Source organism: Lactuca sativa, chromosome 3 (genome assembly GCF_002870075.4).
Source record: "Lactuca sativa cultivar Salinas chromosome 3, Lsat_Salinas_v11, whole genome shotgun sequence".
In the NCBI taxonomy this organism is placed as follows: domain Eukaryota; kingdom Viridiplantae; phylum Streptophyta; class Magnoliopsida; order Asterales; family Asteraceae; genus Lactuca; species Lactuca sativa.
The window spans coordinates 44,897,237-44,914,383 of record NC_056625.2 but is presented as its reverse complement, the minus strand read 5'-3'; the positions used below and the strand labels follow the sequence as shown (position 1 = coordinate 44,914,383).

Genomic DNA, 17,147 nt, shown 5'->3' with positions numbered 1-17,147 from the left:
TTGTCCTCTTGACCTATAAGACTTTCTTGCAAAATATTCAAGAGATAGTGTGGGTTCTAATCAAGACAAACACTTCACACATTTGACCTTAGTTGGTCTTTGTTTTATCCAAAACAACACAACTTACTTACTTCAAATGTACAAGAATAGGATACTTTTACTCTTACATTTGACTAGTGTTACGAAACCTTCTTTAAGACATGTCACTCAAATTATAATCTTGGAGTATAACTCTAAGAATTGTTTTTGGAACGAAGTATGAATCATCTTCTTGATTTAACCACTTCAACAATTCATAACTCCACTTCTTAGCTATCAGAATGCACTTAGAGGATGAATTGTGATATGGTTTCTTAATCATTAAGATGGTCACAAGACATGATACTAAAGTACTCTCCCATCTTTTCAGATTTGAGACACTTTTATCCTTCTGCCTAATTTGATTCTTCTCGTTCGTTCCGCCATACATTGAAACTTTTCCAATGTTTCAGAATTATACTTAAACTTGTAAGTATAACCATATTTACTAAAATTTAGTAAATCATGACGAATAGTCTTATCAATCTTTTGTGGTGGACCTGACCAGTGCACAAGAATATGTACTTGATCCCTTAGTCCCTCCTTGCAACTCGACGGATACACACTCATACATATCCAAGAGAAAACTCATCCGACTCGCCGAGTTGTTCTTAACCTTGTCGAGTATTATGACGATCTTCATCGGACTCGCCGAGTTGTTCATCCAACTCGTCGAGTTCTCGACCATCTTCATGTGACTCGTCAAGTCAACCTTGAGACTCGTCGAGTCCATTCAGTCCTCTTTCCATACAGACTTGTTTTGAGCCATGCAGCGGCTCCAAATCACAGATCCAAGCTTCTAGGGCATGCTTATCACGTAAAGTTGCAAACTTTACGTGCATGCATGGCCTTAAAGGCTCCAAATGTCTATTATAAGGTCTTAATGGAACTTCATGCCCAAGAGGGACCTCAATCACAACCAAAACTGTGACTTTATGCTTCTAGAATCCAAGGAGGGTCCAGATCTGAAGTTACAACTTCAGATCTAGACCATAACTCATCATACCAACTTGAAAATCCATAAAAGCCTTAGAAACTCAACAAAAGGGAAAAATGGAAGTAGAAATGGCACTTTGATACCTCCAAAGGATGTTGGCTGAGGTAAATCCAGCCTCCCACTCCTTCCTTGCTTCAATTCCTTTGCACTCTTAGCTTTCTTTCTCCAATATCCTCTTTTCCAAGCTTCAACACCACACCAAGGCACGTACACACAAATTAGGGTTTTAAGGGGGATCTCAAAGACTGTAAAGAGGCTAAAGGAGGCTAAGGCTCCTTTAAATAGAGATGCAAACCCCGAGATTAAGGGTTTCCACTGCCAGCTCCTACTCGCCGAGTCCCAACATGGACTCGTCGAGTAGGTCACTTAAAACGCGATCCCACCCCACTGCTACTCGACGAGTAGGTCAACCAACTCGTCGAGTAGAGCTGAACCCAATAAAAACTTATTTAAGCAATACCTCAGAATCGAGGCGTTACAAATGTTATGCCTCTTCAGAGAGGCTAGCGGTTTCTTATACTTCACTTCATAATCTTCACTGGTATCCACCTTTTTGGACTTGCATCCCCTAAAAAAGTGATCAACGCCTCCATAGTTGAAGCACTTTGGTACCTCTTTTTTAGACTTTCGACCTGTATCATAACTCTTTGACGCCGATGAGTCAAATTTTGACTAAATCTTCTAGGAACAGATGGCTTCTTGTCACTTCAACTAACTTAGCGTTTCACAATTAAAGATTCTCCTTTAGATTCATCGGAGAAGTCGTTGTCGCTATTTTGAGTTGAGTTATTTAAATAGAGAGCCAATGATTTGTTCTTGTGAGTGTCTTGCATGATTTCCTTGCGTAAGATCTTTGTTTCTTCATGATTCCGAAGATTTCCAAACAAAGAGGACAGGTCCATTGTTGCGGTCTTCTCATTGTTCTTCAAAACATTAACATGATGTTCCCAACTATCACTCAGCGAGTCAAGAAGCTTGAGAACCAAGGAGTTTCAAGTTTTGTTCATGTTAAGACGACGCATATCGTTCACCAAAAAATTAAAGCGATTGAAAACTTGTGTGAGAGATTCGCTTTCTACCGAAAGAAATGCTCGTAACGTCGATTCAGATTGTTCTTGTTGACCGTCTTAACTTCATCAGTTCCATCATATGCTACCGTTATCATATCCATCATATCCTTTGAAGATCGAAAATTTTGAACGAAGTGGTAGATGTCATAGGGAAGAGCATTTCCTATGGAAGCACGAGCTTTGACGTCAAGAGCAACCAGACGCTTCTTGTTTTCATTGAATTCATGAGCAGGTTTTTTGACTTCATCACCATCTTTAACATTGTCCTTCATGGTTTGATACATATGAATGTGAGGACCATCTTTGACGATGTTTATCATGGAATAGTACATGGTTTCAAGAACCATAATGGCTTTAGACTTCCACCTGGTGAGGTTTCTTTCATCAAACTGTGGGATTTTGTTACCAGAAGTGGTATGAGAGAGATTGGATGAAGAGGTAGACATTTTGATTGGTTAATGTAAGCCTCTATGATACTAGTTACAGGTTCCCTTGATTGTGGTCGATTAACAAAAACAATGAAAGCAAGGACACAAATGTTTTATCACAAAGGTTTTTCACTAAAAAAATTTATTTCACCAAGAGAACAAGCACAAGGCTTTTAGGGTTCGTTAATCAACTAATGATATGAACCGTAATATAAGATTATATAGTAAAGTAATACGATGTAAATACCTACGATTCTGAGATTTCACCTAATCTATGTAAATAATAAAGTATATCTGATATCACTAAGATATCAAATATGTTAACTAACTGTGTATATAGATATCACGCTGACGTGACTTTGTAGTCACCATGACAATATTTTACATCATCATATTCTAATTCTTGACCTTGCATATTCATTGTGTAAACATAGGTTGGTAGACCTAAGAAAAAGAGGACAACAAGTGTTGATGATCGATTCAATCAGCAACTCAAACTAGCAAACTATCAAAGAAGCACCTAAGTAAGCCTTGTGGAAAATGCAATAACACATGCCAAATTTCTAGGACTTGTAAAAGGCGAGGAGGTCCTATTGTTATAGGTAGAAGATTTGGAACATGGAGATTTTCTTTTATGGGAGGTGGTGCAAGTTCATATCGAGGTGAGTAGATCAGAATAGAGCATTGTATTGGGGAGGGGGTCATGTTTCTTAATTATACTTCATGTTTATTATTATGTTTTGGGAGTCATGTAAGGAACTCTAGTCTTTTGGTTTGTTAGGATAGTTAAGTTATGGATTCCTTAGGTATGTGGGTTACAAGTGTCCCTTTTTGCATGAGTGTATAACTTAACTATCTATTTTACGGTATGCATTTGAAGATTGCTATAAAAATGGTAAGCTTTTTCATATCTTGAATGGTCAAATGGTCAAAAAATCACATTTGTAAACTTGGATTAAGTATAAAAACATATACACATCACTGCAACAACATATTACATATGTATGATTTTAGCCATTGCATATAAAAACAAGTACACAAACAAACAAGATTTTTCATTCCTTCAAGATTGCAATATACAATTCAGATATCTGCCTTTAAGGCACTAACCAATAAATATATACAAATACTTCCAATTGAACATTTATTACACTAACAAGAACCACCTTTAACCACCAAAAACCTCCATTTTACCCTCAACCCCCTCCATTTACCCTCCCAAAAACCTGCGACGACCCACCATTACCATAACCCTTCACCCATTGTTAGGTACAAGACAACCAGGAAGAAAACCCATGAAACATAGAATAGATACTTGTACTTCTCACCGTTCTCAACTATTTTTCGTATCTTATTTGTGGACCTAAGGAACCCATGAATAACTTCCACTAATATTGGATACATTGAGAGATCAAACCTGTCACACCCTAAAACCATGAACGGCGCAAACGTTCTGGGGCGGAGGACGTCATATACAGTATCACAACAATGAAAAGTAGTAAACAAGCAACAACATCATCCATTGCATTAATAATATAATTTTAATCCAAGTGTGTTCTGCCAAATTATGATAAACACTAAAGTATAAATCAAAATGAAAGATGAGTCTTGAACGAGCACCATCTTCTCTAAACCTTGCATCGGTACTTGTCTACTGTTGACCTGAGGATACAAATTATTTTGAAAGAGAGTATCAGCTTTAAAGCTGGTGAGATCATAAGTATTTTAGTGTCTTAATTTGTATGTAAGTATTTGTACGTATATGAAATGTAAGTATTTGTACGTATATGAAATGTAAGTATGAAAACGTTTTGAACCTCCTAGAAAGCCCTATGCTTCCTACTGAAAGTAGCCTTCTACCAAGGCATCTAGTAACTGTGTGTGTCTATTGTAAGAGTGTGTATTTTCCCAAATCTGACTATCATTAACCAAAAATATATTTTCTACATTACCGTGCATCGTGTGAATGTTCACGAAGTGAATGTAATGGGAAAATGAAATAGTACTATGGTGTAGTATCAAATAACTACATCCGTACTAACTACCTTAAATCTAATGCAATTTAAAGTAACATGTGATCGACCTGTATCCTGCTACCGACTCTAGTAAAACGACGATGTAAGACGCCGTAAGAAATGACATTTGGCACCCGTAGACTTGCAAGTCCCACTGTAGCGAGCAGCAAGGTGTAGGATAGTCAATCTAGTATAGATCTATACACAAACTCAGACGCTCCCCAATAAAGGAGATCCGGTATACAAAAACGGTCATGACAGGAAGTTCCATGACCTGTTTAATGGTTCACATAACTGCATGAATGTACATGTAATAAACGTGCTACTGTAAAGTGTACTCTTTCTCTGTCTAGTCTGTATGTACTGTAATGTTCTGCGTGTGCTAGTTGTAATGTGTGTTCTCTCTCTGTCTAGCATGTATAGTAATGTACTGTGTGTACTAGCTGTAATGTGTGTTCTCTCTCTATCTAGCATGTATAGTAATGTACTGTGTACTAGCTGTAATGTGTGTTCTCTCTCTCTCTCTAGCAAGTATTGACTCGTGAATGAACTGACTCATTGTATGATTTTGCGTTCTAGTAATAGTGTTAGTATGTTCTTGAACTACCCCTATGGTATCTTACTAGTAATGTAACTGGTACGTATAAACATGGAAGTATACCCTTGCTACCTAAGGGTATTGAACTGACTGGAAGAACCTTTATGACTATATATGTACACATGATATATAACTAATATTTAAACGACCTTCGAACGGATACCCGATACCTTACCATACCACATCCCAACGGGGAAAAGGAAATAAAGCGGGCTAACCTTCCTAAGTCCTTTAAACATTACTTATGTAACTATACATATATAGGCATGAAATTGACAATATAAAAGCATAAAAGAAGTTTTGTAAAACTATTGAAAAGTTTAGTATCTAAGAAAGGATGACTTGATGTCAAATTGTAAAATGATTTGAAAGCAGTTTGTTTGATAAGAACAATGTAAAGTATAAGGAAAGCATTTGTTTTGAATCACAACTGTAACAGGGTTTGAAAAGATACACTCAGTATGCAAGACAGTTTAACAAAGAGTTTTAACTGAGTAAAAACGTTTTGGAAAGCCATTTGAAGTAAACTGTTTGGTAAAACAGCTAAAAGAGTAGTAAATCCTTATGTATGCTACTTACTAATCACATGAGATTAATATAATAACTAGCATCATTCAACTTGTATCCCCCCCCCCCCTCATAAAAGCATTTAAAAACATTTACATCATTGATTAAGGGGTATGAACTCACCTGCAGTGAGCGGATCGGAAGGAAGTGTCGGACAAGTGCTTGGTGTCAAGTGAAGACTTAGACACACACAATGATCCTAATTACATATGAAGACATATGTATATAAACAATTAGTGATTATAACACTAATTAAACATGTAAAAACATCCTATTGCGAGGAAAACACTTTGGTCAAGTGCTAGGAGGCTATCGGGTTGCAACAAAGAAGTGCAAGGCCTCATACGGGAGTTTATGGTCAAGGGACCATACCTTAAGGAGTTTTACGGCCCATGGGAGTTTACTCCTAGCCGTAAACTCTCTATTGGGTCACCAAATTGAGCCTAAAGCTCTAAGGGCTTAAGTGGTTAAGTGCTCCAAAGCTTAAACAAGGGTTTGGGTGGGTTTAAGGTCCTAAAATGACCTTGTATGGTGTTCACGGCCCTGGGACCACTCCCCCATGAGTTTACGGTCGTAAAATCATGGTAAGGAGTACCATTTGGTGCAATGAAGTCCTTAGCTCAATGGTTTAAGGTTCTATGTTACTATCCAAGGCTCACTAGGGTGTTAGGGTGCCATTTGCACCCTTAAAAGGGGTTTACGGCCCTAAGGCCAAATCCCTTTGTGTTTGCGGCCGTAATCTCATATGGACCATGGTATTTTTGTGTTTTCAAGTCCTATACTCATTAAGGTATGAGTCTAGAGTAGTTTCACAGGGAAGGAAGGGACTAGGGCACACTTTTGGCCCTTAAAGAAGGGTTTACGGTCCAAGGTGTTCTTGGGCCGTAAACTCTTTGATCTTCGTGATTCCTTGTGATTTCTTGATGTATAGACATATAACAAGCCCTATTATACTCTAAGATAAAAGCACTTACGATTTGGGACGAAAGCGTGAAGATCCTTGAGAGAGAATCGAGTTTTCTCTAGTTGAAAATAGAACAAATGAAATAAAATGGCTAAGGGCCATATTTATACCCCTTGGGGTTTTTGGTCAAAAATTATCATTTGAGTCGTAAACTCCAAACTCTTGGAGTTTTGAAACTTTTAAGATGCACATAATACTTTAGGGCATCATTTCTCCCGATATCTCCTAAAGTGTTAATCCTAATATGCTCAAACTTATTCCAAAAGTTTGAAAATTAGCAGGAGTTGATTTGACTTCTATTGAAGCGAAGGATTGTACAGAATAGAAAATTTCGGGTTGTCACAAAATCATCCCACAAACCCACAATTATTTCTTGTTCAGGAACAACCCCTTAATCTTCGACATGGATTCAAATTTGTCCATGAGGTAACTATCACATCTTGGCTACCACATGTTGTTGGTGATTTGTTTCACTAATGTTATGTAAGTGTAATGGGATTACTTTGTTGACCAAAAGTGATCTTGATAAATATTAAACAAGTAAGGAATGTGTGGAGTGCACACTTGTTTAAGTTTATTCAAGATTAAAAGTAAACTGTCATTTAGGGGCGAAGCCCCTGAACGAACGGGGGTCCAATTGGCGGCAGCCCCTGGCGGGGTCCAAGGGGCAGAGCCCCTGGCTGGGATCGAGCTGATATTAATCCTTATAAAAACCCTGGATTTATGACAGTTTTTTTACTGTTGTCAAACTGTTATATGACAGTTTTGACAGTTTTCAGACAAATGAGGTACTTAACCAATTTTGGTCAGTTTTTCTGGTACATATGAAATTCATACATTTCCTTCTCTGTTCTTTTCTCTTCTGAGTCTTATCCAATCAAAGATTAGGGAGTACCACCCAATACTTTGATTTGACAGTGAAATCACAATTCTCAGAATATACAAGTGCCTTTATTACCCTGAAATTCTAACACATGCGTATATCACCATTTTTTGGAGTTCTTCGTGAGCTCGATCAAATTTCCAAAATGTAGTCAAGGAAGAAAGAGAGGTGGAGGTATTTAATTACACTTGATGGTTGAAGAGTACATGAAATTGTCAATACGACCTCATATCATGGAGCCTTTGTGTGATAGACGGTAAAAACACACGGGGTTAATCCCTCGTGTCATGGAGTGTCCATGGATAAAACAAAGAACATAAGAAAAAAAATTAAGAGATGGAGATGAGATCTACAAAGAGAAAGTCAACAGTGGAGTTAGGAGATCGGGTAGGGTTAGGAGATATTTAATACCATCTAAAAGAGTGATTTTCCCATAATCCAAAATTGTATCTCACCAAGAATATAAATACAATACAAGGGTAATGGTTGACATACATTTGGGTACACATAATAAACTATACAAATATAACAGCATATACAAATATACTTATGTATCTTTTTTCCCTTAATGTTTATGTTTCTAATGTTGTCAAAGAAACAATATGAGATAGAAGTTTGATGATGATTTTCTGGGTCAAGACTTTTAATATTTGCTATTTGATGGAAATCAATTAATCATATGTGCATTTTATCTTTTATTTAAATGAATTATAAATTAACAGTTGAATAATTTCACATAGGGTAGTGTTAGAATAGGAGAGAGTGCCCTTGAGTTTGATTGAATAGTTTTCCATGAAATCCATTCGTTCACATGGGCTATGTTATGTCAAAAGTAATCAAATACGAAATTTATCGAACAGAAATATAAATCAATCGAATATATATATATATATATATATATATATATATATATATATATATATATATATATATATATATATATATATATATATATATATATAAGATTCACAACTCATAATACATACTTGAATGTTGATGTATAAAACATATTTACAACCACGAAAATATGTAGATTGAATCCTGCGAATTACAGTGTCCTAAGACATAAATTGTCCGATATGGGTCTGTCTTGAGGATACAACATTCAATTCAAAAACAAATCTTGAATATGTCAAAGATCACCATGCTCCAATGTTATATCAAGAACAATTTTTAAGAGAATGTGTTTGTTTCATTAGCCTCCGAATTATGTCGGGTCAGAATCCAAATATTTATAGGCTTCCAATGGTGGTTGTAAAACATCAACCAAAAATAACTGCTAAAAATTGTCAAGCAGTTAATTCTCTAACTAACAAAATTTAATAAATAAAAATAAACTGTCAAACAATTAATTCTATAATTAACAAATTTTAATAAATAAAGATTAATATATATAATAAATATTGCAACACCACAACCCAAGATACTAAACACATTACCTAGTCCTAAATGAGTAGGAAAAGTCTTATAAAGCATAAAAGGTTTTCTCTTCTTCCTATATGTGAGGTTTTAAGAAGGTTTTTTCTTCTTCCTGTACTGGGACAAATCTCACATGTATTTTTGTAGAACAAAGTTCCAACAGGCTAATACATAATAAAACACAAATGCAACATTACGCATCACAAAAGTCAAAATCAATAGGGCCTAAGGCCTAGACCAGGTCATATATTTCACTATTGCAGGTTGATTTCTTTTGATAAGGCCAGCAGCCTGATTCCCAGGTTGGGTATGGGAACAAGGTAATGTAAAGTACTTAATGGTTTGACGGTGTTGTAGTGGTGAAGACCAAAAATCTAACATTTTGACCATAGAATAAGAAATTATTTCATTTAGGGATGATAATTCAAGAGACATGCAGGAGCTTAATTTGAGCTTTCCATGATGAGATAAACGAAAATGGATATGCAAACGAGTATTAGACTCGATGTAGCCATAGCTTATGAATACAACTACAAGCTTAACATAGCATGGAACCAGAGAAGGCACAAACAACGACACAAATATCAAACTTGGGTCAAACAGTTATTTTCTTAAACCTAAATAAATAAATAAATAATTCACCAAGAAGCTATACGTGCTTTTTCCTTTTAGATCAACACGCCCAGATATCCTTAAGCACTTCTCCCTTTGCAACAGCCTGCTCACGTAGCAGGCAAAGAGCCTGGGACCTCCTTATCACATATGCTCGGAAAGCCCTCTGAATCACCATGACGGCATCCAGACGTGACAACTTCTTCTCCTCCTTTTTCTTCTTATCCTTCTTGGTCTTCTTAAATACATGACTATCGTCTACGATGGCAGCTGTTGACACCGTGAAGGTGTACTTACGTACATACCTCCACCAGTCAATCGGCGTAACAGCAAGCCCAGGCGTTTCCTATTAGGTTTAAAATTAAAAATATCAACTAACCCTAATTAAAAATTTTAATTACACAGAAACTCCATGTCATAATATACAACTATAAAAGTGGTACCTCGGGTAAGTCCATGGTGAACGTCGCGTTTGGGGAGTTGTCAAACAAGAAGTTTCTAGCTGCACTACACATTCTTACTTTGTATGCATCCTCATTCATGTGAGAGTCCATATTCAAGCAAATTAAGTTGCCAAAAGGTGATGGAAGGTGCGATAAATAATCCGGAAATGAGGAAATACACTGCAAGCGTGCATATATATTATACATAAAAATATATATGCACATATTGAAATGAAATCAACATGCATATATACCTCAATAATTTGCACATTAAGTGTTAGATATTTGACACTATGGAGCTCTTGAAGAATGTTAATAATTTTGCGAGCATCTTCAAATACTGGATAGCAACCCAAACAGCAGATATTGACTTGGTTTAGGGAGTGAAATCCATCTTTAGACAATTGCAGGGGAGGACCAGAATAACACTTGTAGCGCAAAGATGAAACTCCTGCCGGAGCATTCAAGTACTCCAATGAGGTGTCAATTATTGTGAGATTCTCAAGTTGTGGTGCAATCACATTGACGACTTTTACATTTCTTCCCTCGATAAGAATGAGATTAGAAAGTCGAGGGGCTACTATGTCAAATACCTTCATGCCCATGAGACGGAAATATTCCAGAGTGAGGTCTTTTAAGTTGACACACTTGGTGAAAATGTTATCATGTACAGAGTCCTTAGTGGTTTTATTAGACATTAATACGATGTAACTGAGATGCAAAGTTGTTAAAGCTGGAAAATCCCAAGGCGTTGTGGGTGGTGATTTTATAGAACAGTTACAAAGTGTAAAATGTTTTAGAGAGTGAGAGCTAAAAAGGCAAGCAGGGAATTCATGGAGCCTATTAGTATCATCATCAGCGACATTTAGTTGTTGGATATTGTGAGAGAAGGCATAATTTGCAATCTTTCTCACTATAACTTCACAATAATCTTGTCTATGGGAAAATACCAGGTTGATGGATGACACTTGTATTTGATTGTTGCGTTTAGACAAAACATTGGTCACGAATTCGGAAAACTTTTGTAAACAACCAAATTTCCAACTTGAGAATTTAAGACAAGGGATTGATGTCCAGACAAGCTTCCATCTTGTTGACAACAAACATGTCTGAACACCAAATTTCATGTCAATACAAGACAGGATATTACGAATAACCTCATCTGGCAACCTGCTCAATCTATCTTCTTCTTCTTCTACCACTGGTCTGATATTATCTTGATCAAACTCCATTCTCTGCATCAAGACCCAGCATACACTACAATCTTAGTTTTCTAGCTAGTGATTCCGATAATAATTTAAAAATCCATATCTGCACTCCATAATTAAAAGTTAAATCAATTAATTTGATACCAAAGAGAATACTTCTTACGCCTAACCTAATGGAACTAAATATGGAACACAGCAGCAATAATATCTTAAATCATTTTGCCATAGATGTATTAAGGCTATTTGCGAATTTTATTTTATTATTTTACTTATTCATTTATATATTATTATCAATATTTATTTTAAACGAAAGCAAAAAATATTTATTAACGTCCGTTAGCCTGTAAACCAGTGACTAAGCAGAGGATCATCAAAGGGAGATCAAGAGAGAAAGATAAAAAATCTCAACACTCCAAAAATTCAAAAATAACTTGCAACAACGATGGGGAATTGTGTCGATCTGGAACACACAAATCGAAATCGATAACTCACGATCTTGACCAAACAAACCAAACGAAAGTTAAAACTCTCTAACAAACTTTTCAAAATTAAAAAACACGATTTGAAGACGAAAATCGATAATAATAATAATAATAATAATAATAATAATAATAATAATAATAAAAGGCGATTATTTTCTGTAACAAACAACGAAATCGAGCTGTAAAACGAGATTTTTTTTTAAAATCATCCAGCGTCTTCTTTGCCCTTAACCTTAAACAGTTGTAACACAATTTTCTGGATATTGTACAACAAGCAACAAAGATATAGAAAAAAAAATGTTCTTGACCTGTTGGAGTTCAACGGATTTGCATCTGTTTAACGGATCTCCTCCTCCAAATCATGCATAGCGAAAACCATCCGGAAACGGAAATTTTTCGCTTTGGGTCTACTGAATGGATCTCAGATCTCAACCGCAAACGAAAACCCTTTCCGTAAAACAGAAATAATTGGATTTCGTCACCAGGTTTCTATAACGGATCTAAAAAAAACCAAAAACCAGAAACCTCTTTGTTTTCTCCGACGATACGCTCCCAAATCGTATATATTATTGATGAACTTCAAAATTTTAAACAAAATTATGAGTTATAAAATACAAATTAATTGTTCACAAATAATAAGTTTTGGGCTAATATGTTAAAAAGGCGTTGCAAGATAAATTCTAATATATGCAAAACCATTTTAGAACAAACTATAACTCATGAAAATTATAATTTATACAAAATACCTTCATATACTAATAAATATAATAAACAAATAGAAAAAATTTCTAGGCTAAAGATAGGCATAAAAAAAATATGAAAAATCAAGAAGTCATAATTTAGAATCGATAAAGCATATTTCCTCAATCCTAACAAAAACAACCTGTTAAAATGAATTTCTCGAATTTAGAATATCAAGTTGATTTTGATTACTTAAAAGATATTGAATATTATAAAGATTATAACCATAAAAAAAGAGTTTGGCATGAAGAAAATTTTTCATACTACTTAAGATTTCTCCATTTAGGCCTTTGGGAAGATTATGTTTTATCAAATAAATTCATTCTCCTTTTTTTCAATGGTTTGAATTAATTTATGCCCCTAAACATAAAATAAATTACCCATTTAAAAATGATTCTATCACTCCTATTTTTGAGAAAAAATATAAAGATATTATTTCTAATAAATAAATTATTGCTAATTTTCCACCAAAAAGAGAAATTATTATTAACGATATGTTTATTGCAACTCCTTTAGTTCAAGCCCCAAACCAATTAACTACTGAAAAGGGTCTTCAAAAAATTATTTACCAAAATAATTATGCAAATGAAACCTTATCTAGTATTACCGAGCATTTAGTTAAAATTGAAGAAAAAATTTTCAAAGATAAAAACGTTAACAAGCATGATATGGCAAGCACTAGTAATTTAAGTTTTGTTCCTTGCCAAATCGATGGTAATTTTAATCTAGGAAATACAGATTTAATTAACGAATTAGAAAAAAGACTTTCAAAACTTCATATCTCAAACACTAATAATATTAATACTCTTACGAATGAAGAATCTGAAAATAGTGATATTAATAGTGAAACAAATTTTGAAACTCTTGCTCAACAATTTGATACAAATGATGACATTAATCAACTCACTAATGACTTTTCAAAACTTAATAAAATTCATCAATCAAAGCAAAGCACTTTCGGAAAAAATCCAAAACCAACCATAAGAAATTATTGGAATAGACCCTCTCTTCCAGATGTTCAACTTGAAGAACGAACTTTTCAATTTGATCGTTCTCAATATGATGGTAATTCTGTTTATGAATGGAATATTGATGGTCATTCTGAACATCAAATTATGAATATTGTTCAAGAAATGACTATGGCTGCTAATGCTTATAAAGCTCATAATAATACTCAACTCCAAATTGTTAATATTATTACTTCTGGTTTTACTGGCAGTCTTAAAGGCTGGTGGGATTTCTATATTTCACAAGAAGAAAAAGATTATATTTTATCTGCTAAGAAAACTATTATAAAACAAGAAAATAATCAACAAATACAAACGTTTGAAGATGATATGGTTAACACTTTAATTTTTGCTATTATCAAAAACTTTGTAGGAGATCCTACTACTTTTCAAGAAAAAACTTCAGAAAATTTAATGAATTTACATTGTAGAAAACTTACTGATTTTAGATGGTATAAAGATAATTATCTTGTTAAAGTTTTTTCAAGACCTGATTGTAAAGAGTCCTATTGGAAAGAACGTTTTATTGCTGGCCTTCCAAAACTCTTTGCGGAAAGAGTTAGACAAAAATTAAGAGAAAATTTTAATAATACCATCCCTTATCAAAATTTAACTTATGGAGATTTAATAAACTATATTAATAAAGAGGGATTAGCAGTTTGTGCTGATCTTAGGTTTAAAGAAAAACTCAAAAAATATAGAATTAACAGTAAAAATGAATTGGGAATTTTTTGCCAACAATATGGTTATCAGCCCTTGAATGGTCCGTCTACTTCAAAATCTAAAGTATTTAAGAAAAGATCTTCAAAATATTTCAGGAAAAAGAAATATAATCTTCCAGAAAATTATAAAAAGGGCAAAGATTACGCTTCAAAATCTAAAAAACCTTATAGACTAAATTATAAAAAATCTAAAAGAAAATCAAAAGATATTATTATTTGTCATAAATGTGGGCGTAATGGTCATACAGTTAATAATTGTTATGCTAAGACAAAAATAAATGAGTTAAATGTCTCTGAAGACTTGAAAGAACAAATAAGAAAAATTATTTTAAATACTGATTCAGATTCCGATGAAAGTATTTCTGACTTTCAAACAAATGATTTAAATATTCTCGAAAATACTACTTCAAGTTCTGAAGATTCTGATATTTGCGAGTGTATTGGTAAATGTCACTGTAACAATTTAATCAATGTAATTACTAGTAGCCCCATTAATGTTCTTTCACAAGATGATAAAGATCTTTTAAACTCTCTTGATTCTATAAAAGATAAAAATATCCAAGAATTGCTAATAAAACAGATGCTTAATAAAACTAATAACATAACTCCTGCTAATAATGAAATTTTTAATTTAAAAAATATATACGAAAGATTTACTGAAGCAAAACCAATTTCTATGCAAGAACTTCAAGAAGAATTAAAAATAGTAAAACAAGAAATAAAAGAAATAAAAAATAAAATTTTTATTTTAGAAAAGGAAAAACCTTCTACTTTTAAAAACAAAAATATAGAAATTAATAACGAAGAAGAAAATAAAATTGAAAATGTAACTATTGGTAAACTTATAAATAATCAAGTTTCTCAAAAATGGAACACTCAAATTACTTTAGTCAAAGATAATTTTAAAATCAACTTAACTGCTTTAATTGATAGTGGTGCTGATATTTCGTTTACTCAAATTACTTTACTCAAGTTTCTCAAAAATGGAACACTCAAATTACTTTACTCAAATTACTTTACTCAAATTACTTTAAATGTAGGATATTTCGTTTCTTCTATTATCAAAAATTTCGTTTTTCAAATACGTATGCATGTATACTATGTAGGTATTCATGTATTTATGTATAAACAATTTTTATCAAAATTATTATCAAATCTATAATCAATGATGATATGAAGACAAAAAACTTTAGAAGATGCTCTATAATGGCTTGCTTTATCAAAAGAAGATGGTTATTGATTACAAACGACAATTGTTTCAAAAGATGAATGACAACCACTTTCTAGGACAACCACTTACAAGTAATTATTTCTATTGATTGGCCATGGGTTCTTACGGTGAAAAACATCACTAGATGGTTTCAAGACTTTGAAGACTCCAAGATGATTATAAATAGAGACTATCCTTTAGTTGAAGAAGAACAAGAAAAAATTCATTCTCTAAAAAATGTTCATCTCATGTCTAAAAAATCTCCAAGAGTCTCTCTTTCTACTAGTAGATGTTCAAAGTCTTTAGATTTTCAAATAATTCTTTCTCCAGAAGTATGTACTGATTGTAATTCAAGCCTAATTCAAGAAGGTATTATCTAAAATATTTTATCGTTGTGTTGTTTTTATTTTTCTATGATGATTTCATTTCGAGTTATTCTAACTATTAATTCTACAAGATTTGAAATTTTTGTTAAAATAGTACTCGTTTTTAATAATCAAATTCATGCTTAAATCATTTAATTATGTCTAACAAAATCTTGATGAATTGTATTCCTAATAGAAATATTCTTTTAAAAATACAGCAAATCCAAGAATCTATAAATAACTCTGAGCAAAATCTTAAAGATTCTTATAAAACTACTAATCAAGCTACAAATTTAAACAATAATCATATTCATGATGTTAGATGGTTCATAAGAGCAAGTATAAAAATTCGAAACAAGCAGATACGTTATCTAAAAACAAAACTATTTGTTTTCTAAATGACCAAATTATCTCTAATTTATAAAAAATGGTATTATCTCTAATTTATAAAAATAATATATATATATATATATATATATATATATATATATATATATATATATATATATATAACAACCTTATATAAGCTTAGTTACCTAACTTCATCAAACTACGTCATTTTGCATTAAATTTTCATTACAGTCATCTAAGGTTCTTAAACTTCATCCCTAAACTTGATTTACTTCAAAAAAAATTGGAAATTCATCATTATATTTATCCTACATCCTTTCATAGGTAGCGGTAGGATATGAAGCCCATCAGGTGGTATTCGATAGAAATACATGATGTAAAACAAAGATATTGGTGAAAGCCCAAAGATTTTGGAAGTAATCAAGTTATGGGGTTGAAGTTTAAGAACCTTAGGTAATTACAATGTAAATATGATACAAATCGATGTATTATTATGGAGTTAGGTACCTAACCTTATATAAGGTTGTTAGGTATATTCACTTTACCATATATATATATATATATATATATATATATATATATATATATATATATATATATATATATATATACTATCTTATAAAAGAAATCTCACTATTTCTATAAATAGATTAAATATAATAATATTTTTTTAAGACGTCCAAACCTTTAAGCTAACAGTACAAATAATCACTAATAAAATAATATTATATTTTAAATAATATACATTTTTAAACCGAAAACACAATCAGCGGTTTTGACTAAGCTCTTTAATCCTATCGACTACGTTGAATCCTTAAATATCGGCCATTATATCTCCATTTTGGCCCCCATCCTAGCCTCGCCCCCTCGACACATCTCTGCTATTTGAATCACTGGAAAAAGAAAATCACAAAGTTTTCTCTCCTCCGTCAGTCACCAACGTCAAGATAATCAATTAATTCCTAATATGTCTGCAAAAAGTGTTGA

The 17,147-nt window shown here is 33.1% G+C and overlaps 1 protein-coding gene across 2 annotated transcripts; it reads right to left on the bottom strand.

Annotated features, from left to right (window-relative positions):
- Positions 1-9,457: 9,457 nt before the first annotated feature.
- On the bottom strand, positions 9,458-12,441 carry LOC111912349 (F-box/LRR-repeat protein At3g26922). Of its 2 annotated transcripts, none has more exons than XM_023908082.3 (4): positions 12,073-12,441; positions 10,329-11,385; positions 10,075-10,254; positions 9,458-9,977 (listed from the first exon to the last, which is right to left on the bottom strand). In XM_023908082.3, the coding sequence occupies exons 2-4, from the start codon at positions 11,313-11,315 to the stop codon at positions 9,693-9,695; spliced, it is 1,452 nt and encodes a 483-aa protein (XP_023763850.1). In that variant the 5' UTR covers positions 11,316-11,385; positions 12,073-12,441; the 3' UTR covers positions 9,458-9,692. The 2 variants fall into 2 exon arrangements, with proteins under 2 accessions (XP_023763850.1, XP_023763851.1); XM_023908083.3 differs by having other exon boundaries at positions 10,329-11,309; positions 12,073-12,439.
- Between the last annotated feature and the right edge of the window lie 4,706 nt (positions 12,442-17,147).

What these genes read in the sequence shown, in the direction of transcription:
- LOC111912349 (XM_023908082.3), bottom strand. Translation starts at nt 11,315, where the DNA reads ATGCAGAGAATGGAGTTTGATCAAGATAATATCAGACCAGTGGTAGAA. An exon ending in TTAATGTGCAAATTATTGAG is followed by an intron (nt 10,255 to 10,328) that starts GTATATATGCAT and finishes GCACGCTTGCAG; the next exon opens with TGTATTTCCTCATTTCCGGA. An exon ending in TCACCATGGACTTACCCGAG is followed by an intron (nt 9,978 to 10,074) that starts GTACCACTTTTA and finishes TAAACCTAATAG; the next exon opens with GAAACGCCTGGGCTTGCTGT.